Consider the following 25,156-nt stretch of genomic DNA (forward strand, 5'->3'; position numbering starts at 1 on the left):
GAGAGAGATTCTTATTATTTTTTTTCCACTAGATAAATTGTTCGATGGAACCTAGTTTTAGCTTGTCCGTTATTTTTGCCATAGGTTTGGTTTAGTTTCCCCATCATCATGGCAGAAGTTGTGGTATTGATGCGGAAAAGTTTAAACCTTGGCAATAAATCAAACACTATTCTAGATGAATCTTTATATACAGCTTACCACAATTTGTTGAGTTATGCCCCTTGTCTGACAGTAGAATAAAAGCAGACAATCATTTGCATCCATTTTTGGTGCTTGTTTATGGTTCCCTTTTCCCTTAAGACGATTGCAAAGAGAGGAGGGGCCACTGGTGGACCATTTGGTGGAATCAGCAAGTCTAAGGCTAAAATTGTCCAGAAAGATACAGGAGTCAAATTCAAGTAAGAACTAGTTTAAAAATGTTCATCACAGTTGCATTGTACAAATGTAAATGCTATAAATATACACATTATGTTGAAGTTGTAATCTTTTTTGGTAATTTGTAACTGGAAGAGAAAGGCATTAACCATTTAATGAAATACTTTATTTGAAAGAGCAACACTTGTTTTAAAAACATGGATCTTTTCCATAAAAAAGTACTCTGACATAGGAATTAAATTATAATCACTCTTCAGGTATTGTTTATTGATATCCATTTATTGATCCCAAAAAGTTAATTGTATTTTTATGATTAAACTCTGTGTCTATTGTTGGCAATTGTCGAGTGGTGAGCATATCAGACTCTGGATCAGACAGTCTGTGCTTCAATTCTTACTCAGGGTTTAATTAATGAATTGTACTGGTTTTTAAATGATTGTACATTAAAATTTGAACTCTTCATACTTTCATGGCCATAAAGCTCTGAAGAGCTCATGTAGAGCTTGCAACATAAAAAGAATCTTTACCTTTTAAATTTTACCTTTATGTTACAGAGATGTAGCAGGCTGTGAGGAAGCGAAAATTGAAATCATGGAGTTTGTCAACTTTCTGAAGAACCCACAGCAGTACATAGATCTTGGTGCCAAAATCCCTAAAGGTGCTTTACTAAACGGACCCCCAGGGACAGGGAAAACATTATTAGCGAAGGCCACGGCAGGGGAAGCAGGTGTCCCATTCATTACAACTTCAGGGTCAGAGTTTGTGGAGATGTATGTCGGTGTTGGGCCCTCCAGGGTAAGTACATGTACATCTAATTTGGTCTTTTTGTGTCGTTTAACAATAGATAAAAAGCATTATATGTATGGAAGATGGGTGGAATATGGCTTTGCTATTCTTAGAAGCCTCAGTGCCACTTAAGGATTGATTGCATTTTTTCTTGCGTTTATGCTGTATGAACGCAGTAGGGCACGCGAGCAAACTCCATGAAGCACTTCTTAGTCAATAAATAAATAAGTATTCTTTACGATTCAAAATTATAAGTATCTCCGGTAATTTAATATTTGTTCATAAAGAGATGTAACCGACAACATACGTTTATATAAAAGAATTGTTGATATTTGTAACGTCGTATATAATTTGTTTAATGACATCGCGCTTAACCAATAGGAGTGAAATATTGAAATGAACAATGGTGTCATAACTCCTTGCATGTTATACAATAGAAACATCAAGCTTGATCTATACAAATGGATGTAAATATTTAGGATTTTATGTTTAGAGAAAGATATAAAAGTAATTATATACCTATGATAGAGTCACATATAATGTCTGATAAATTCCCCAGGTCCACACGATGCTTTATCAAAAAGAAATGTATAGGAAATACCAAAGAAATCCCAAAATGGGCCACTGACTGACACACTGACTGACAATATGCAGATAATTGGGCAGAGCATAGCATCAATGTTGTTAAGTGATAGATACCTGCTCATGTTTTTGTAAAATGCACTTTTTGTGTATGACAAAATAAAGTGTGGCAAATCATTAGGAGTATTAAAACTAAGATATACTATAAGCTGGAACCCCTTAGCAAATGTTTATATTTGCTCAAATATCGTTTTTGAAGACCAAGAAATTCATATTAATAAGTGTCAACAGCTTTGTTGTTGCATTAATGGATGATTGTAATTATCCTATGATGTTATTAATGTATGGTAAGTTTGTCAAAATATTGTTTTTTATGTATGAAAGTCCATGTGGATTAGGTGTTGTTTATCTATTGTTTTCTTGACTTTACTGGCGTGGTTTTGCACCCCACCTAAACAAAAATATTTGTTATACTAGAAGTCATTTCAGATGCACCGGGAATACTATTAAAACCAAAAACTTCTTGGTTAAAAAATGCAAATCATTAGTATAAAAAGCAACAAAGAATTTTAGCATTCAGAAAGTCATTTGATAATGCAAATTTTGTAATGACGTTGTGCCCTCTAACTTTAGATTATACTTTCAGCTTTGCTGCATTTTGTAATTGCGTTAAATGCATTTTCTTGGGTTAAAAAATGTCAAAAAGGTTCAGAGAAGTCATTTGGATATGCATTCAAATAAACAAGTTTACCATAGAGACTTAAAATTTATTTAAATGCAAAACGTTGTGATGTTGAATGAATTACAGCTTTAGCAATTATATTAATTTTCTTAGTTGTCAGTCACTTCAGCTCTCCCAAAATGTAAGGCTTCTCTTTAGTAAGGTTGAGCATGCTGCTTTTTCCAGGTTCGAGACTTATTCAAGACAGCTAGAGATAATGCCCCCTGTATATTATTCATTGATGAGCTGGACGCAATTGGAAAAAAGAGGAGTCAACACTCTTTTGGTGGAAACAGTGAACGAGAAAATACACTTAATCAGATCCTTGTGGAAATGGATGGTTTGTGGTTTAAAGACCTAGCATGTGTCGTATAAAAACTTCAGAGAAATAGAGCAATTTTTACATTTTTATGCCCCCCTTCAAAGAAGAGGGTTATATTGCTTTGCATGTGTTGGTCAGTCGGTAGGTCTGTCAGTAGTTCGGTCTGTCCGTCTGCAGACCAAAGCTTGTCCAAGTGATAACTCAACAATTTATTGACATATAGTCATCAAACTTGACATGAAGGTTGGGCCTGACCAGTAGATGAGCCCTATTGATTATAGGGGTCATTAGGTTAAAAGTCAATGTCACAGTGACCTTTAACCGTTAAAGGATTTTAAAGGTTGTCCAAGTGATAACTCAACAATGCCTTGACCTGTGGTCATCAAACTTGACATGGAGGTTGAGCCTGACCAGAAGATGGCCCCTATGGATTATGGAGGTCATCGGGCCAAAAGTCAAGGACACAGTGACCATGAATGATAAAAGGTTGGCAGAGTGATAAATGGACAATGCCAGCACCCATGGCCCTCAAACTTGACTTGGAGGTTGGGCCTGACCAGTAGATGACCTCTATCGATTTTAGGGGTCATCGGATCAAAGGTCAAGGTCACAGTGACCTTGAAGGCAAACTGGACAATTCCTGGACCTATGGTCATCAAACTGGACATGAAGGTTGGGCCTGACCAGTAGATGAGCCCTATTGATATTCGGGCAAAAGGTCAAGGTCACAGTGACCTTTAATGTGAAAAGTTAACAAAGCTTCTCCCAGTGATATCTCAACAATGCCTGGACCTATGATCATCAAACTTGACATGCAGGCTGGGCCTGACCAGTAGATTACCCATAATTGATTTTAGGAGACATCAAGTCAAAAGGTCAAGGTCACATTGACCTTGAATGCGAAAATGTTGTTTGAGTGATGACTCAACAATGCCTGCACCCTTTGCCCTCAAACTTGTCTTGGGGGTTGGGCCTGACCTGTAGATGAGCCCTTTTGATATTAGGGGTCATCAGGTCAAAGGTCAAGGTCACAGTGATCTTATACGCAAAAAACTTGTCTGTGTGACAACTTGACAATGTCTGTACACATGGCCCTCAGACTTGACATTTAGGTTTTATGTGACCAGTTTATAACCCCTATTAATTAAAGGGGTCATCAGATTAAAGGTCATGTCCTGGGCTTCTAAAATTTTGGAACCTCAATCGGTCCGGATCCGGCCACAACACAATCGGTCTGGACACGGCGACCCCCCCCCCCAAAAGAAAAAAGAAAGGCCTGTTCAAAAGTCCGATTATTTAGAAATGTCACACATTTTCGCGACGTATTCTCTGTCAATATTTTTTCCCAATATCGCAATTCCTAACAGGGTTCTAGAGCCGCATAGGCGATTCAGATAGTCATTGATTCAAGTATAATTCAAATGAGATTCTCATCGAGTTCTGCGGCTTTCTAATAAGAACTACTGCGATCGTAAATAACTAGGGCTGTCGGGAAGCGGTCAGACAACAAAAAGTGAAACAGTATTATGATTTATTTGCTTAATGCATCTTCAGTGGGTCAGCATTCAACTGATCCTCTTCAATAATAATATATATCTAGATTTATAATTTGAGGCTTCAAGCTATAAGTGTGATATCGACAACGAGTTTTTCATTACTGCGAATTAAAATGACGTAAGCGGCGCACTAAGCCTTCAGACTTTGTGGTTAATCAAGCCTGTCGCTGTTGAAACTATATATGACTTGGTTCGGATTAACAATGACATATGCAATTTAAAAGAACAATTTAAATTTAACAGTTTGGTAATCAACAAACGGATATATCATGTAATGATCGACGACGACATAGCATATTCATATTGCCATGTGGAAATATGGACCGATTTTTACACTTAATCAGGATAGCTGCAAGCACACGATTAACACATAGTTTGTTTAATTGTGTCTTCTGGGACCTACCAATACACGTGATTAGACCAATTGCGAGCGTCTGCTAATTAACAGATAGGCTATGGAGTGATCAGTGTACCGTAAAAAGCAGCTGGTCGCATAAGTCACATGGTAACTAAGACACTTTTATGACCTATTGGGGGTAGTTTTGAATGTGTGAATGACCCATGAATATTTGTATATTACAATTTCTGCAACTTTTACTGGCCTAGTCGTTTTGGACGGAAATTATTAAAAAAAATGAGAACATTTCGGACCAATTTTTTTTACACTTTTTGAAATTGAAACCGGTTTGGCTTGGTCAGAATCGATCCAGACCGGAAAATTGCCGGTCTTTAGAAGCTCTGGTCATGTCCATCATTAAACTTTTGTCATATTTACTTATATCCTGCTGCTTAGAGGATACATCTTTATCTGCAAATATCAGTCATCATCTAAACATGATTAAAAACTGTACCTACTATCCTCACACTTTGAATGGTAATAATCTTAAAACTGCCTGAAAGGCATCCAATGTCAATGGCAAATCAGCTGTCATTTCGGTCCATGCATATTTCATTCAATTGTCCAAATAATCCTGACAACATGGCGCCTGGGGGTTGGGGCATAATGTTTGCCATACATCTCTTGTAATGATATCTTAACTTAATAATTATCAAAAGTGACCGCTTACTATTTCTCTAGTGAAAGTTTATATGTACATTTGTCCTATTTTTGAGAATATATAAGAACTGCTCAATACGGTACTTGGGTTTCCAGCTCATAGCTGGTTAATCTGTTCGGGTTCATGCAAAAATTTCATATCCCTGCAGGTTTCCAGACAGAGGCTGGTGTGGTTGTCATGGCAGCTACCAACATTATTGACACACTAGACCCTGCCCTCCTCCGCCCTGGTAGGTTTGACAGGCAGGTCTACGTCTCTGCCCCTGACATCAAGGGCAGGTAAGCATGATATTTTTATTTTTATTACAAGTTAAACATTTCATGGAAACTAGGCTTTTGGATAGACAAGCATAAATATTTACAGGGATTTGCGTCAATTTTTTCAATATCCTCAACTTGAGCAAACCCGGACAGCTTTTTACCATAGTACACAGGAATCCTTGCTTAATGTCTGGGATGATATTGCTTAAGCAAATGCTCTCCATTAACAAATAGTAGAATGGAGGGAAAGCTTATGGTCCACCTACAGAAATTCCATGTGATATATAACACAGGGATTTTCTACCGAACAACCTGAATGGAAAAAAACAAGATTGAGTAGTCAAAAATAGATGGTTTAATGTTGAGGTTGTGGATAATGGATTGAATAGGTGTAGATTTGTTATTTGCTGTAGAACAACAGCATTAGAGTATTTGGTATTCGCCTAAATAGCAAAATTATCATTGAAAAATTACTTCTACTTTAAGTCAAAGATTAGATCATTCGTTCATTTTTAGTCATTAATAAGTGCAATTATTAAAATAAGATGCGAAATTTCAGCTTTAATACCTTTTTAGGGCATCCATTTTTAAAGTTCATTTGAAGAATCTAAAAACAGAGCTTGACAAAGATGACCTAGCAAGAAAAATGGCGGCCTTAACACCTGGATTTACAGGTGAGTATCTTTTAACTAGGGATGGAAACCGGATACCAAATCGGTATCCGGATATTCGTATCAAGTATTCGAATACTATCCGGATACTCATATCAAATTGTTTTCGTAATAAGTAAATTATATGTCACCCACCTTCTGTTATTTGACATAATTGTCCACTTAATTTATAATTTGTCATATGGCAATTTCACTTTATCATTCATTCTTTCTCAGTCTTAATAATTTATAGTGTTATAATCAAAGCTTAACAACTTATTTTACGTCATAAAACTCATGATGAATACCACATAAACACCTCGCGAATTTGATAGTCACTTCGGCCGAGGTGGTTGCTTGGTTACTGCCACTTGCTTTCGAGTTTGTTATTTATCAGCAGGTTTCATGTTCAATGACACTTCGATTATTTGATAGTCGATTGTAATTTTATTTCATTACATTGTTTGATTAAATGCAATACCTACAATTTCTGTGGTGTTTTGTAATGAAGGATATTACCAGCCTCGGATTTTGTGAAATACTTCCAAACACTTGAAGTCAATGTTGGAGGCATATTTCCGTAGTCGTGATTCAGGAATAACGATTAATAATTCAAAACACAATTACAAGATGCAAAATGATGGAAATTTGATTAAAAAGTGAAAAGATAAACAAATTTGTTTTTGTATTTATTGTTCAGATAGCAATAATTCCTTAATGCATATTCATCAAAAATACGATTGGTCATTAATAGCTTTGATTGCACGACCCTTAACTTGTGATTGGACGATCAATATTTCAATTGAGAAGTTTTATAACAATTGCTATGTCTCTGCTAAGCTATTTCATTGAAATTTTAATTCTTAACGAATATTCGAATACCCAATTTGGTATCCGAATACTTGCGTGATATCCGGATATCAGGATACTCGGATATTCGCTTCCATCCCTACTTTTAACCTTTTGATAATGTACATTGATTTGGTATATGCAGACCTTCCAGCCATTGCTATTTTTTTCCTAGATTTTCCTAGTTTTTTAGCTCTACTGGCCAAAGGCCAGAAGAGCTTATGCAATGGTAATGTGTACGTAGTATGTGCATCCGTGCGTCCGTGTGGTCGTGCGTCTGTATACAATTTGTTGTGAACACGATACAGTCTTCAGTTTTGATTGTATCTCGATGAAACTTGTACAGTATCTAGATATCCGTTAGAGCTCGGTTCCTTTCGAAAACCAGCCAGATCCGCCCATAAATGCCTACATTATGGGCCATGAAAGTTTAAAAGAAATGCTTTCTATTTTTAGCCAGGTCTGCATGAGCGAATTCTATTTTTAGCCAAGTTTACATGTACATGTAAATTCAAGTCTAGAGTTAAGGGAGACAATTTGCAAGTCTAGGATTTTGAGAGACAATATGCTTTTTGCTTCTGCAGTTGATTTTGTGAATTACTCTGCCTTGTTCTTGTTGAAAGCCCAAAGGCCATTTTTTAGCTTTAAGTTCTGTAGTTTTCGCATTCATCTTAACAAAATTGGTTGTGAATGTTTTAGTTATGCACCTGGTGTGATTACTGGCCACATCGTGGGTTCACAGGTTTGGTAAACATAAATCTGGAAAGGTTTGAAAATCTTTTTGTGTGTTCGTGCATCCATCTCAGCACAATTGATTGTGAATGTTTGTTCAAATTGATCAATGTTGTCCTAGGATGCCCTTGACTTTGAACTTTTGACCAACTTTTTTTGTGTCGCCTGAAAAGACGACATATAGGGGTTACTTTTGTCGGCGGCGTCGGCGTCGTCCGCATCCCATTTTCGCTTGTCCGGGGTATATCTCCTAAACTATTAGTGGTATCAACTTGAAACTTCATATGTACATAGATCTAATTGAGGGCAAGTGCAGTGCACAAGAACTGTTACTCTTGCTTCCATATTTTTAGAGTTATTGCCCTTTGTTATTTTTCATGCTTAAAGTTTTGTCCGGGGCATATCTTGTAGAATATAAGAGTTATCAACTTGAAACTTCATATGTAGATAGATCTCATGGAGGGCAAGTGCAGTGCACAAGAACTGTTACTCTTGCTTTCTTAGTTTTAAAATTATTGCCCTTTGTTAATTTTCATTCTTAAAGTTTTGTCCGCTGAAACAATGACCAGATCGGATTAACACCTAAGCGACTATAAAAGTAGTTCCCATAATTATAACATTTTAGGCTAAAATGTGGTAACTGCGTTTTGATCCGGATATGGCGGAATGTCATATTTGATTCTGGTAGTTTTTTGTAGATTTTGATTTTACTCGGCTTGTGCCTTGTGGTGTCCGAATCTGCAAAAATCTACTTGAGTCGAATACAACCTACTGGATCAAAACGCCGTACTTATAACCCTATTATGTACAAAACCTGTTACCCCGTGGACAGAGCATCTTTAACCCACAGGGCCATTGTAACTTTGAACAGTCATTGTAAAAGACAACTACATACATGTACAAGATGCTTAACCCTTTACTTCATGTAAACCTAAGCCATTTCAGGCTGCCAGTGTATGGCTTATCAGTTCATATCAGTACCCCTACTTCATTAGGAGATTATTGATATTATTGGAATTTTAACCCTCATGTATTACAAACCTATTTTCTTAGTATTTCTTTTGGTTTAATCAATAAGTCATCGATGTAAAGTTTATAGAGAATTAAATTTCCAATCCAGTCATATAAATTTTATTTTGTTATCTAAATTATTTACGCATGATATTCATAAATAAATAGAAAAATATGTCAAATTTGATGAAAATTAATTTTTATTACACTTTTATTTATCAAACATAACACAAAATATTATATAAACAACATATTTTTATAATTCATTTAATGCAACCTGAATTGAAACAAAGATGGACAGAATTAAAAAATAATTCACAACAAAGAAGCACGGTATATTTATATATATGAAACAGAAGAAGAAAAAAAAGTTGATCAACAGTCGCAGTACGTATAACTTTAGGTTATTAAACAATACAATGAACAAATAAAGTTATTATTCAGCTACTAAATGAGGCCTGCATGTTGTTGTTTTCTAAATTTATATCGTTTATTGCATGTCCAGGTATTGTCATTTGGGTTTGATTTTAAAAATCCTCATTTCTCGTATCCTTGTGTGCGTGACGCCGAGGTCCGAATTCGCCATCTCGACGTCGTACTCAAACTAATTTTAATAGAAGTCAGAATGTTCCGATTCGTCAGACAGACACTGAAATATAAATTACATTATTCAGGAATGTTGTTTTAAACTGAAGTTAACAAGGGCAGAAATTAGCTCTACATTGCATTCTTGTGTATTCGAAAACACGTGTTTCAACAGCTGATCGATGTTAAATTGGGTCATGTCAAAGTTTAACAATAGGGATAGTCATTATTTTATAACACATTTGTACTTACTTTCAATTTGTAGAAGCAGATGCGCATTTTTATGACCGGATTAGCGAAACAGAAGTGACACATATGTCCCATATAATGATTTATGGCCTTTGTTTATACAAGCCAGATGATTTTTTGTTTATCCAACATGGCCGACATTTTGACACGTTTTCGAACCATGACCTGTGACGTCAGGCGCGTGATCAATAAAATATAGTTGTATTATTGGTAGTTAATTATAACTTGCAGTATTGTGTAAATTTCCACGAGGAAAACGAGAAAGGAATGCCCACAAACCTGCGCAGTCAACGTTTTACGCATCTTTGATACCAGTGACCTTATTTCGCGATTTTCCGAAATTCTTTAAATAGTAACATAGTGTTTTTTTTAGTGCATTGTATTTATCGATGTTTATACTTCATGAATATGAATTTAAAGCGAATAAACAAGCATCAGGTATGAAAATAAATGCCCCTACATTACGAATACGTAGGATTACGTATCTATGAAGCTATGGATAAAACGTTAAGATCCGTATCTATGAAGCTATGGATAGATAAGTAAAATTGCGTATCTATGAAGTAAAGGGTTAAGGAAGTAGTTTGGAAAAATTTAGAATTATTTTCTCCGTCTTAATTTGTATGCATTAGATAATTCAATAAATGCAGCAGTTGGCCATTCTTATATTGTCCTCTGTCACTGTCCTGATAGCTCCCTATCTCAATAGATGCAAAAGGTTGTAGGTTCATGATTCCCTGGTCCAATATGTCATACAGAAAGAAGATGTTGAATGTAGAATCAAGAAGCTTTCTTTTCAGGCACTCCAAATTGAATAGTACTGTAACATTTGGAGTGCCAAGAATTTGTTGGATTCCTAGGCAACAGGTATCAGGTGTTGCAGTACATTTGGAAAATACTTTTCACCCGTCCTTGTAAATCTAAAAAAGCTTTCATTTCGCAAAAGAAGTTCATATAACTAAATTAAGGTTGCTAAATCAGAGTTTGAATAATTCTGAAAACTAGATGTCCCTTTAATTGCAGCAATTTGAACTCCAACTCATAATGTCAATTAAGCTGGTTATGCAATACTGCAGTTCCTTGGTGTTGGGATTGCTTTATTTACTTGAATAAACAAACAGTTCTTGTGTTGGAAAGTACAATGTATTAACATGCATTTTTCTTGCCCTGACTCCATCCATGCCTTAAATCTTAGATCAACATGTACTTGGGGCTATGTGTAATATCAATGAGAACAATAAATTATGTTCAATTTAGTGCCACTTATGATATTTCATTCCACATACAAAAACACTAACATGTTCAAACCAATATCCTATGTTATGATAAAACCATTGCCAAGTTGGTAATTTGAAAAGACAAGAAATTATATCTGGTCAGGGTTTGACATAGTCTTTCTAGACAGCTGGACTTGTTTTGCAGTTACTTTGAAAATCTTCAGAAGCTAAACTGAACAAGACTTGAGCAAAAAACTCGCAATACTAAAAGGGGTTTTAAAGACTTATGAGATCATTCTCACATCACCTATACCATTAGTTCTTATCTACAAACTTAAGTCAACATAATAATTGATGTTTTACATAAATATTGCAATGAATAAAACATATTGCAATAAGTGCCAATAACATAGCAATCAAGTATGATCACTATAGGCCTAAACATGAGATTTCAACATTTTCCTGATAAACAATAAATAATTTTACTCAACAATTTTCTCATTTTTTACACAAGCTGAAAAAATGGTCTCTTTTTGAATACTTCACATATTTCATGGCTTTCATCATTCAAACTAACATTCCGCTTGTTATTTCAATATTTAATGATTGTGTAAACATTCATAAATGATGGTTAAAATTAACATTCATGCTAATCATTCCTACCAAAAGCACCTGACTGACCAATCAGTATCCAATTTTGGCAGGGCTTATTGGTGGTTCATTGAAATCAACCATGACCTCCCACAATCTGCACTGATCAACAGTAGTTAATGAATTGTTTCAATTGTTCTTATTTTCATAAACTTAGAAAACACAACTGCAGTGAATAAAATTTATTCCTCATCACTGAGGCCACAACAAATTGATCATTTGTTCGTCGGATTTGCCGCACCTAAAATTCGAAAAACGAAAAAAAAATAAAAAAACTTTTTTTGCGCCGGCACATACTATTTGGCCTCGCATATTTATATTTTTTGTTGACTTCTAAATTTCCTCTATTTTCTGAAATTCTTTTACTTAGAATTTAAACCTGCAACGTCGACCTCGCCTTTTTGAAGGTAATTCCATGCTTTACATTCTTTGCGAGCAAACTTTCCTCGTGTCAGGACAAAATAAGGTCTGGGTAACCGCAAAATAGCCGATATTTGTTGACAGTCTTTTTTGTCAGGAATATTTTGCAGGACGCACCATTGTTATTCATTTCCGGTATTAAGTTTCAGGTTACTTTCAGTATTTGTAATGTAAAATACAAGTTTTAAGTGAAAATCAGTGTCATAGTCAATGGATTATTGTCTTCAGTAAACAATAAGAGTTTCACAGCGTCGAAGGCAATAATTATTTATGTGTGTTTTAAGTAATTTATTGTTTTGTACTCAAAATTTAATGTTAAATAATAACTAAATCGGATTTTGAGTGCAAAACTTATATTAAAATACACGAACACACGACTTACGGTACAACCATTGAACATGTTTTCGTGAGTTATTTTTTTAAATTCTTAAATGTCTCAGTTTTCATATAATCATAATTGTTTAAAACAGATAAAAATAGGACTTGTAAATGTTTTAGAAAAATTCTGTATAAATTTATGCACCAGTCAATTGTAACCACGCCCCCCCCCCCCCCCCCCCCCAACCCCCTCCCCTCAGGTCCGAGGATAGCCGGGTAAATGAACCGTGTTTTAACCTTCCAGGTGTCCCCGCAGTGCCGGGTGAATGCGGTGGATTTGCCCAGCGGGGTTGGCTGGACCGAAAGTCCCCGCTATTCCCCAGACCTGGAGGGGGGGGGGGGGGGGGGGGGCTGGTGGTTACAATTGACTATTGCTTAACACATACAGTTTGAAAATAACATCAGTTAAATCAGAAAATAAAACCTTTTATAAGTAAAATGACTGTTTTAATTTTCTCAATTCTTTGTGCTTATCCAATTTTTTCTTTGACCGAGTTGTAGTAAAGTGGCCTGTTTCTTACGGTCATTGAAGCTATGGGGCCATCATGTTATTCTTTTTAAGGCACGGACCTATACAGCATAGGTTCTTGGTCTAGGCGAGGTCTTGAAAGGGAAAATAATAAACGGTGCCACATTTGCAGAATTGTTTGATCCTGCTTCAAGTATGTTGTCCCGCAATTCAATCCACAGTGTTTCTTTTTTTAGAAATGTTCTCTGTGTTATTTACTTTTTCAATCTTCTGCAATGTCAATGTCACTACAATTTTATCATGTTCTTCAAGAGGTTCAAATTTAGACCTGACCCAACATTTGGAAATGCTCAAATGATGAATTACTCTTACTAGTCTAAAATGTTTTTTTGTGATAGTAAGTTACGGAATGAATACAATAGTTTTCTTTTTGGTCCTCGAATAATTTCACGTTACTATGAGGAATGTTGTCTTTACAATATATCCACGTTTAAATTTAAGTTAATAGTAAAGCACTGGATCTCATTGCCATTTGTTAAATATTGAGACAGATTTTCATGTGATACAATCAAAACCTTTTCATTTATAACTGGGAACCTTTGTTTGAAATTGAAAAGCATTTCTTCACATAATTGTATGATAAATTTGGTAAGAAATAAACTTTTTTATTTATTTTTTAATTTTTCGCTCTTCGCGATGATATTTTCTGATTCATTTAATTGACATTTTATTATGAGTTTAAAGCTGCACTCTCATTTTGACAACTTTTTAAATTTTTGTCTTGGAACGACAATACCTAGTAATATTTTTTAATGGAAAAACACGAAATAACTGCTATTAATAAATCATTTGTAAACTATGGGGATCATCAGTAGTAAGTTTCAATGCATAAATTGTACACATAGATACCAAGTTTATGTCATTTTTCTACAATTTTTTTCAAACTTTTGCTTTTTCATCATTAACTTAGTACAGCCCCTTTAAACTGTACCTTTTAATGTCGGTGACTTATCAAATATTTAATAGTAATGGTCTTCAACCAAGATTTGTTTTAATTATTCAGGTTTCAAACTGCATTGTGTATGCGATTGGAAAGGTAATCTTGAAAGCTCACCTAGTATAATTTTTACAAATAACATTCACCCTGCAAGGTACTCATATTTGGATGATACAAAAAGATTTGCACAATCATTAATGTATATTTGCATTTATTGATAAAGGATACCTTTTTCAAATCTTTGAATTAGATTACAAAGTATAAGTTATATAAATAAATATTTATTCTTAACTTTATCTGAATACACAAGCTAATGCATCAGTCAATTGTAACCATGCCCCCCGCCCCCCGGTCCCGGTATAGCAGGGACTTTTACTTTCGGTCCAGCCAAACCCAGCTAAAGTCCCCGACCTGCGGAGATAATCTGATGGTAAAGTCCCCACCAAATGCCCCGCACCCAAGGGACATTAGGTTAAGCCCCATCCACACTGTATTTTCCGGGAAGACCAGGCACTGCGGGGCCACCTGAAAGGTAAAAACATGGCCCATTTCGCCGGCTATCCCCGGTATACCCCCGGATGTGAGAGCCGTGGTTACAATAATTATTGACTGGTGGATAATGATACATAGTGATCCAAGCTCATGCCAAGATGATTTCTGGTCTGACATCACGAGGTTAGATATTCCTAAGCATAAAAAAGCCTTGACAGCATTTGAGAAAGACTGTTGTGAGATTAAATCTTCATTACTTTACTATTCCACAACATAAGGGATCTTTATTGAATATTTTGATTTTGTTCCCTAAACGCCACAAGTCAACTGATTAATTAATACAAATTCAATTATATCTCCACAATTTTCGGCACTGCATTGTTAAATAAAACTCAAAAGTTACACTTGTAAATTATTTAACCAAATACCTTTCCCTCAAATACTTCACAAATTTATATTGATCTATCAACAACAATGCATCACCATACTGTATCTCTGACTGATTTTTGATTTTCATTCTTGGCTAGAAAACAAAAAGTGAGCACAAAGCGTCTTCAGAAAAAGAACTTGTAAAGTATGCCCCAGACAATTGTAACCACGCCCCCCCCCCCCCCCCCCCCCCCCCAACCACCGCAATCACCCAGCATTGCGAGGACACTAGTTCTGGCTTCCATAACTGTAATATTGATATTTATTTTTTTGATGTTTACAACACGTCCAAAAAGGTAATATATAATGTGTTCGCTGAAGTTCTTTAGCTACGAGGGCACCTGAAAGGTAAAAACACAGCCCTTTTCCCTGGTATATCCTCGAGGGGGCCGTGGTAACAATTGACTGGTGCATTATGTAAGAGAGGAAATCAAAATTGAGCATGCAAGATTGTTTTATCAATGCCATGGCGATGGTTTATCACAATGTCATGTACTTACACTGAGAGTGGCTCCAAGACTTTTCTATGCACATAGGTAAACAATCATCTTATTCACAGATGCTGTGCACATATCCATATATTTGGCTTCATTTAGAATGAAACTTCATAAATAAGTATGCGCATATTTGATATTTTTTTATCTCCATTTTGCAAAATTGAAATCACATGAGTTTTTCAAACGAACTTGTATTGCTTGAAAATTAACGTGTCAAATTAAAAATGCTACCCTCGGTAAGATGAAAATAAATCCGTTTGATGGTGGTAAGCATTCAATGACGGCTTTATTGATAAATTTCCTCAATAAAACACTATGAAATTCACATCATCAGCATCCGGAAGTAGTGATAACATACATGTCTGAATCATTCGGCCGCTCTGATCAGAGTAAATTTTGAGGTCAATAAGTAGACTGGTACCCTGATTTACTTTTCCTCAAAAATATAAAGTTATACAGGTACGCGGCATATGGTTTTTAGTTAACATTAATAGTATTTGAACAATAAATACCAAAAATCATGTTGTATTTAAAAAAAATGCTAAGTGCCATGCGATGATTAGTTAAAAAAAACTTTGTATCGAAAAGAAAAAATCACGGAAACATGCAAATTATGTCGAAAAAAAGATCAGGGACCGACTTCGGAATACCAACATTGTATACAAAGGATAACACTACTTTTTTTAAACCAACTTTCCTGGTTGTTTTCTACTTAGACCGCACGCTTTATTCGCTTTTAATAGATATGAATTCACAAGACATTTCGATTGCGCGACGGGCACCACGGTTAGCTGATACTAATTTCTTTTCGGATAAAAGCGAAAGAGGGTACCAGTATATCAATACAGAGCATTGAACGGAAAAACCTTGATGCGTACTTTTCCAATATGTTCATATTCTTATTGCATATAATCTGACCGTATGCAAGAACATTCATGTGGTTAACCCGATTAACTCACTCGCTACGTATGCATTTATTGTGCTTCATTAAAAGAACATACAGTTAGCTTGAATTGTTAGGAGAACTATTTTTATTGGATGTTGTGATTGTAATCAGTTCTGGTACTGCTTTGATTATTCAAATTCGCTAACGGCAATCCAATCATAATACAGCGTATGAATACATTACGTCAGTGAACCCTCAGATGCGGCTTGAAAATGCAGACATCGCGGTTATGGCTATGAACTAGGCCACGAGTGCCCCAGTCCAAAAATTGTCCCCTGTGCACCGAATTGATGCATATAATACCTTGCATATATAAAAGCATTACATGAATCATTTAAATTTGATTTGATGTTTTTAATTGTGAGGATAAAATCAAAATAGAAGATTAAAACAAAATATGGTCCTCAATATTGAAATTATATTTAAATTAATTAAATAAACCTTTAAAAGTAAACATTTAATGGCTTTATAATTAAATAATAGAAAACAGTATTTATAACACACTAAACATCCAATTGCTATCAAGTGATGCCTAAATATAACATACACACTTCTCAGAATGTGGAAATAGCACCATACTGATCAGTTATGACATATTATTGAAATCTGTTAAAACAGGGTGCACAGGGGACATTGCTTTAAACCATGCAGATGCTTTGATGTATGTGAGAGGCTGAAAACTGTCTTTGCATCCGTTGTCACTTCCTTTTACTGGGAAATACAGCAGAATATCATTTTATTGAACAAATTATAGAAATCTGACAACTAACAACCGAAAAGGTGCACAGGGACAAAATAATGTATGAAATTATAAAACATGTTATTTATTCAAAGCTGGCAGGTCAAAGTTAGTAAAATAACATGATAATTTAAAATAAATAGTGCTTTAATGGATTGGTAGTGTTCCCAATGTGAATTGAATATTCTATCTTCTTTTTTAAATGAATGGGGGTCCGTCATTTGACATTAAAATTTGGTTAAAATAATACATATTTTATTTTTTGAAGTATGTTTTTTAAAATGAAAAAGGGTTAAGTTACATAAAAAACAATACCAAAATACTATTTTATTCAGTTTAAAAAAATAAAACACATTTGAATAAAGGTCTTCATGTAAAATGCCACGCTTTTTTGGGTGCACAGGGGACAAATTTAGCAACATATTCTTACATAACTTTTTTGCCGATTGAGTCATCCATTTGAAACTTAAGAAGTATGTTAACACATATTATTGGCCCATAATTTGCACGAATACACTTTCCAAAAGTGAAAGGAATAGAAGTTAGAAGAGATAAAAGAAAAAGCCTCATTATTTTGAAAAGCACCCATCTATGCATTTACACATCTTATCTTCCATTTTTTTCTGTCTTGTCAGAAACAAACAATGTTATTATTGGCTCATTTTCAGTATTTTATAACGATTAAAATTCTAATTCATTATTAAACAAATTAACAACTACAGACGTAAGAAGATACCTTGTGTTTTTCGCTTCAAATATGTGACCGTGAGGCAGTGTGTTCAATGCTCCTCAGAGTCAAATTCAGAAATAAATATCCATTTTGACTATGATGAACACGATATCATTTCGCAGTTTGTGTTTGTCAGAAGCTTTGCATATTTGAGCTGTAATCCAATTCATCCTTTTTAATATACGATGTGCGCCAACCACTTTTGTATTGACAAACACAACCCATGAATTTCTGTCTCCTTATTTTAACCGGAAGTTACCTAATCATTCCACAAATCGCGAACAACATACTAGATCTACAAAAAAACACAATATACACGCCTTAAGTTATTGACGTTTTGATTTAAATAAAGTAACATAAACATTGGAACGTCTTGATAGTAAAACCTTTCTATATAGCTGCAGAAATTGCGAGAAATAAGTGTTATGACATTGACTCGCTACTTTCACTTTTGACAGGACGTTGTTATGGTTACGGGTACCTTTTCTGTTTCCCGCGTATTTCCGACTGGTTTACATATTATTATAGTAAAAAGACCGATAATGAATGACAATTAGTACACTCAGTTGCTTCTGAGATATGGGTTATAGAACACTAATTTTATTTTCTTCGTAACATTGGAGCAACGTTCGTCGGAAAAAATAAAAATAAAACTAGGAAATTTTATTTTATTTTTATTTGGGTTTTGAAATATTTAGGTACAGCGCTCCCGTAAATCTAAAGATATAAAAACTCTGGCCTAGCATACATTCAGAAAAAGACCTTGACAAGTCACTGTCAGTGTCTGTATCATCACTGTATACCCCCCATCCCCCCATTTGTTTCCATCAGCATTTCTTTTAGAACTGACTTCACCATTGACCTGGACACACGTTCTTCAGGATCAGTCTGGATTTCAACATCCTCTGAAATGAGATGGAGGCAGCTGAAGATGTTGCTGGCAGGTGAAGGTGTTGATGGTTTTATAATCTTCTTCCTGGATTTGGCACAAAACCCAATCGTTTACGGACTTTTTTATAATGTCTTTGGAACATGCAAAAAAGAGTCGACCATAGAGGCAGAAAGTCCATTCCTCTGCTAAGGTGATCTTGAGCAGACTCTTCAACCACTTCACTTGACCAGCCTTGGACAGCAGAGACATCTGGGAGCATTAGATACTCGCCAACAGTTATCTTGTTGTTCTTCTAAATATTGAATAATGGATAATTAATAAATCAAACTTCAGGGATTTAAAGGGTTTTCAATATACTAAATTTACATTAACACTGATAAATTTACAAGACTACTTTGTTTTTAATTTGCCATGTACTATTATCATGTTAAATCTCTACACTTATAACAAGCAAAAGTTAGATCATTTGCATTTATTTGACCTGATGCTAATTTGTGCTAAAAATCAATAGTTAACTGTAAACTGCATTATACACTACTTCTCCACAGTCCTCATACACACAATATTTTCATCTGTGAATGCAGACAAAGAGTAGTCTTGAAATCAACCCAGCACAAGTGCAAATTATAACACAAACTGAAATGCTCAAAACTCTGTGGACAATACAAATCAGGAAGTGATGCTGGCACTTATCATAGAGGAATTACTGCCAAAGTTTCAGGGCTTGAAACATCAATCTAACCCCCCAAAAAAATAAAAAATAAAAAAATGATAATAAATAAATAATAATAATAAAATGAAATTAAAATAAATAAAAAAAACACTTTTAATTCGGACATACATACCTATTTTGCAAATCCTAAAAATTCATTCATATTAAAATTTTGCAGTGAATTCAAACATTTCGGCTGTGATTTGAAGTTTCTTACACCACGATTATTGACTATAATTTTTCTGATAATCTAACAAGTCTAGACGCAGACCCGGTAAACACAGTAGATGGTTAACTAGCCTAGAGTAAAATGGGATGACTGACCGATTTAAACACAATACATTTCCATGCGACTTTAATGTTAAGTTTAACTTATTAACACATGTATTGAAATGTGTCGTATATGTCGGCTGCATATCAAACGGAAAAATGTGATGTGTTTGTGCTCTGACGTCACAAAGTGTATCGCTTGATCTGCAGCCGACATACACGACACATTGCAATACATGTGTTATTTAGTTATCCTTTCGCAGGTGTTTGTGATGGGATGGGACTTGCATTAGGCGAAATAAATAACAATTGATTATTGCGGATTAATTATTGTTAGGATTAATGAAATGTGTCTAAAACCTGCCATTTACCCTGTGTATATGCAAAGCCTAATCATAAGTAAGAAGTAAGTTTTATTTTAAAAAATTAACTTGGCAAACAATATCTGAAATATTTGCATTATGCAGTCAGCAAAATGTGATCTACCAAGTGTTTGGACCGATTACACCCATCTGCCATCACAGCATCGAAGATATCGAGTGTTCATCGTAGCGAAACATTTATTTTTAGCAGGTGGTCGTGTTAATCTGATGGTTGTAATTTTGCAACTTTTATTGGGGTGTCAGGGGATTATAATTTTCACTGACTAAGCCGTTTTGGATTGAAAATAGAAAAAAGAACACATATCAGACCGATTTTTTTAACCATTTTCTTTTCCTGAAGTGTCCTGCCAACAAATCAAAATAAGAATCAATCAAATATATAAACTAAAACGAGAAATATCACACTTTTATGCAACAGGTCTATAATAAATGGATGAATACTCAATGGTATTGAATTATTCATACTTACGGATGGCTGTTTGTGGCCAAAAAAAAGTCATCTATGTTCTTTTTTTGACATCGGCAATGTTTTCTTCTAACAGGAAACCGTAACTGCGCATGCGCGAATTACGGAGAATTCTTACCAATATGATTTCGAACCTGAAGACTCTTACTTACGCCAAAGTAAGAATAGATAATCAGTATTAAATATGTCAGAAAAGAATGTGACCTTATGGTTTTAAACAATTCTAACCGGCCGATTTCTGGTTTAAACCGGTCAAATAGGCCAGTGGCCGGTTCATTTTGAGAACCCTGCAAGGTCAAGGGCACAGTTACTAAAAATAGAAAAACAGTTGAAACTGAATAACTTTAGTTAGGGTTGACATATCTTGGCCAAACTTGGTATAAAGGAAGAATTTATGGGTACCTATCATGGGATTGCATTTGGGGTCCCTAGGGTCACTGTTACTTAAAATAAAAAAAACAGTTGAAACTAAATAACTTTTGTCATGGTTCACATATCTTGACCAAGCTTGGTACGGGCGGCGTCAAACTCACCTATGAAACTGAATAACTTCAGTAAGGGTTGACATATCTTGACCAAACTTAATCTATAGGAAGGGTTTATGGAGACCTTTCATGGGATTGTGTTTGGGGTCCCTATGGTCAAGGTCACTGTTACTAAAAATAGAAGAATGGTTGAAACTGAATAACTTTAGTCAAGGTTCACATATCTTGACCAAACTTGGTAGAAAGGAAGTGTTTATGGAGACCTTTCATGGGATTGCATTTGGGGTCCCTATGGTCAAGGTCACTGTTACCAAAAATAGATGTATGGTTGAATCTGAATAACTTTAGTCAGGGTTCACATGTATTGACCAAACATGGTCTATAAGAAGAGTTTATGGAAACCTTTCATGGGATTGCATTTGGGGTCCCTAGAGTCAAGGTCAAGGTCACTGTTACTGAAAATAAAGAAAGCGGTTGAAACTGAATAAGTTTAGTTAGGATTGACATATGTTGACCCAACTTGGTATAAAGGAAAAGTTTATGGATACCTTTCATGGGATCTTGTTTGGGGTCCCTAAAGTCAAGGTCAAGGTCACTGTTACTAAAAATAGAAAAACGGTTGAAACTGAATAACTTTAGTTAGGGTTGACATATCTTTACCCAACTTGGGATAAAGGACAGCTTATGACAGCTCTTGTTGTCAATTACTTTTCTCATATTGTGTATAGGAGCTGACATTATGAACGTGTGTAATGAAGCCGCACTGATAGCCGCCCGCGATGGAAAGAAGACAATTGAGATCTTGGACTTTGACAAGGCAACAGAGAGAGTGATTGCTGGTATGTTACTGTATTGCTTAATAAATGACATGTGTTTCAACCTTGAACATTTGTTATCCAAACTTTACCAAACTTAGTCACAATGCTCATTGGCATAATATCTCTACTGGTGTTAATAATAACTTCAGAATTATGGCCCTTGAATTGTTAAAATTTGACCTAATTTACCATAAATGACTGGTTATAAGACGCACTTTTTTCCCTTAGATTTCGGTAAAAAAAATGCCTGCGACTTACAAACAGTAACAAGCTTTTGACATTTTTTTCAGAAGTTGATTTTAGGCTGAATTGGGCTTTTCAGAGAAATAAATGAGGAAAAACTAGTCTGTTATGTTTTTTAGAAATTGATGTAACTCAGAACAATTTGATTAAGTTTAACCGAGTTAAAACGGCAGATGAAGATCAGGATAGGGTGTGTTGAAAAACGTTAATTATTTAAAAGTTTCACTATTGTGCGATTTTATTTTTCAATATCATTTTGTATAAAACAAAAATTAAACATGCATGTAAATAAGCATAGATGTGTAGTGTCGAAATATTTTTTGTCAGTGGTATGAAAAACTCACACTGCCTTTAAGCAGTGTACAACTGTTTAAATAGATAATATTCTTGTTTTTTCGTACTTTGCCATGTTCTTCATACTTTGCTGAAGGTGTTGACATGTTGAACAAACACGTACAATATAAGGTTTTTGCTTTTTTTTATATTTCATTCTTGACAGGTTAGAAAGAAAGCTCATTTCAGTGCCATCCATTTGCAAATTGTCACAAATGGTAAATTCAGTCCCTATATAACCTGCTTCCCATAATTATTATAAGATGAAACAAATAAACATATTTTGCTTTGTATCATCGATATTTTTACGAAAAATAATTTTGTCACTAAACAATCATCGTCTTATAATCAGTCATTTACTGTATTTTCTCCGACCTTTAACGTGAGCATTTCTTATCCAATGTTTACCAGGCTTGGTTAAAATGTGTATGAGCATATAAGTATTTTCCATGGCCAAGAGTGTAAGATAGGTTCATCTTGACCCGGTAAACCTCGTTTTCGCAAAACACCCTGTGGGAGGGTTGGGATGAACTTATCTTACACGAGCGGCTAAGGAAGATGCTTTTCCTCCCACCTCAGTTCAACAAAATTAAATAAAAAGTGTATTTTTGCTGGAACTCTTGTGCATACTGAAAATAAAATGCGTATGGATATGTGATAACTCATGGTTGTCATGGATATGCGTGCAGTGATTTAGATTATGTTAATAGTCAAATCGGTCTTTAAATTGTTCTAAGGAGGGTGAAACATTATTTCTTGAAGGTGCGTGAAAAAAAAATTATGGTGACATTTGAAGCGAGAAATAATCAATTAGCATTCTAAATATTGCCACAAGACATGGTTTCTATGATGCTTCAGGCGACAGTCTTCAACAAGGGAGGTAATTACAATGTGATGACCATTAAGAAGGAGTTCCATACGGGCCCGTGGGCAAGATAAGAATTTCTAGCATGGTCAAATTTTTGGATCTACTTATCTGAGGTGGGAGAATTATAACTCTACAAAGCTGGAGTTATGGCCCTTGATTTGTACACAATTTACCAAACTCCCCTTTAGAATCGCTTTCTAAATTGTTTATTTGTTATCCAATATTTACCTTACTGGGTTATATCTGGAACAAAGTAAATCAACAGCCAGATAACATAATTCATTTTCTGTGTTCAATAGTGAAACAATCACACATATTGCTGTAGTTTCATCAGTCATTCCCATAATTATTATCTTTTTCTATTCCAAAAATCTGTTGTCTAGAGCATGCGCTATGTACGATTTGCAGAATTCTTGTTAATTTAAATTTTACCAGTCCGAGGGTCAAAATTAGGAGATGCCAGGTATCCTCATTCCCAGCACTAATAAATTGCTTGCTGGGCTTGTTTGAATTTTTTTAGCAGGTCTAGTTATAGTTTTGAGCCAGTATGTTATATACATACTTATATGTTGAAAAACTTGTACCTTACTTTAAATTTGACTATAAATTATTTAGAAAATCAACTTAAGTTAGGAAATGGCTTCAATATATTGAATGAAAACAGGCTTGAAAGCAAAAAAATGTTTTGGCCATTATTGCCAAATTTTAGATTTGATGTCTGTCGGTTACCAGTTGTCGGTAAAATAAAATAGTAGACAGGATTCCAGCTTACTTCATCTAAGCCATTCTTAGCAGCTTATAATAAGAGCTTTGTAAAATTAACATGCCTGTCATGGTATATTTTTCATCTACATTATGTTATTTAGCGACATGATTTTGTTTGTTACGTGTATGACACGCTGACATAACATTAGTTTGAATGTGGTGTGGGTGATTCGTGGTACAATACATTATTATTATTACTTTCAGTCACTGCATCAAACTATTTATGAGATAGGTATGTGTATATTTGTATTTTATGCAGTTGGTCAATTTTCTGTACATTTTATTCAGGCCTTGAGAAAAAGACCCAGATTCTGCAGCCTGCGGAAAAGAAGATTGTGGCATACCATGAGGCCGGACATTGTGTGGCAGGCTGGTTCCTCCAGCATGCTGACCCACTTATTAAAGTATGATTGTTACGAAGTTTACAAACAATGCATTAGCATTTCTGATTTTGAACGTGTAGTTATGAAGAAAAAGGTTAAGGTCAAAGTCTTCATGTCATTATGTCTCCCCCCATAAATGGGGAGACAGATTGTTTTTGCTCCAGTTGTCTCTCCCTCCGTCTGTCCCTCACAATTTGTGTCCCCTCCATATCTCTTTTACCGCTTAAAGGATTTTGAAAAAAACAACATTAATGTTTACCATATCGACACCATTTGCATAGGGCAAGTAACAACCAGCTCAGTTCAAGGTCAACGTCATACATACAGGTCAAAGGTCATATGACTACATTTTATGTCGGCTCCATATCTCTTGAACCCATTGAAGGATTTTGAAATAACTACCTACAAATGTTCACCATATTAAAACAATGTGCAGAGCGCATGTTACAATCAGCTTGGTTTAAGGTTGCGTATAGATGTCAAAGGTAAGTCTCTTTGAAATAACTCGCCACAAATTCCCACCATATCAAGACAATGTGCATAGGACTCAGTTCAAGATCAAGGTCACACTTTGAGGTCAAAGGTTATATGACTATTTTGTGACCGCTCCATTTCTCTTGAACAGCTTGAAGGATTTTGAAATAACTCGCCATGAATGTTTACCATATTGAGATGACATCACACTTAGAGGTAAACAGTTACTGTAAAATCATTTATATTTATTGGCATGAAATTTCATGGTTTTCGGAAAAATTTAATTTTCGTGGGTACTTGAATTTAGGGTTTTTTATTTTTTGAAAAAGAAAAGAATCCGAAAACTGTGATCAACCTAAATTG

The 25,156-nt window shown here is 35.0% G+C and overlaps 1 protein-coding gene across 2 annotated transcripts in view; it reads left to right on the top strand.

Annotated features, from left to right (window-relative positions):
• LOC128243278 (AFG3-like protein 2) overlaps window positions 1-25,156 on the top strand; it is a 93,820-nt gene that overhangs the window by 51,693 nt on the left and 16,971 nt on the right. For both annotated transcript variants that reach the window (XM_052960934.1, XM_052960933.1), the window contains 7 exons: window positions 301-398; window positions 930-1,170; window positions 2,651-2,804; window positions 5,549-5,678; window positions 6,237-6,334; window positions 21,638-21,748; window positions 24,225-24,340. In XM_052960934.1, coding sequence (XP_052816894.1) covers window positions 301-398; window positions 930-1,170; window positions 2,651-2,804; window positions 5,549-5,678; window positions 6,237-6,334; window positions 21,638-21,748; window positions 24,225-24,340 — 948 coding nt within the window. The remainder of the gene's footprint in view (window positions 1-300; window positions 399-929; window positions 1,171-2,650; window positions 2,805-5,548; window positions 5,679-6,236; window positions 6,335-21,637; window positions 21,749-24,224; window positions 24,341-25,156) is intronic.

The sequence above is a fragment of the Mya arenaria genome, chromosome 8 (assembly GCF_026914265.1).
Source record: "Mya arenaria isolate MELC-2E11 chromosome 8, ASM2691426v1".
In the NCBI taxonomy this organism is placed as follows: Eukaryota; Metazoa; Mollusca; class Bivalvia; order Myida; family Myidae; genus Mya; species Mya arenaria.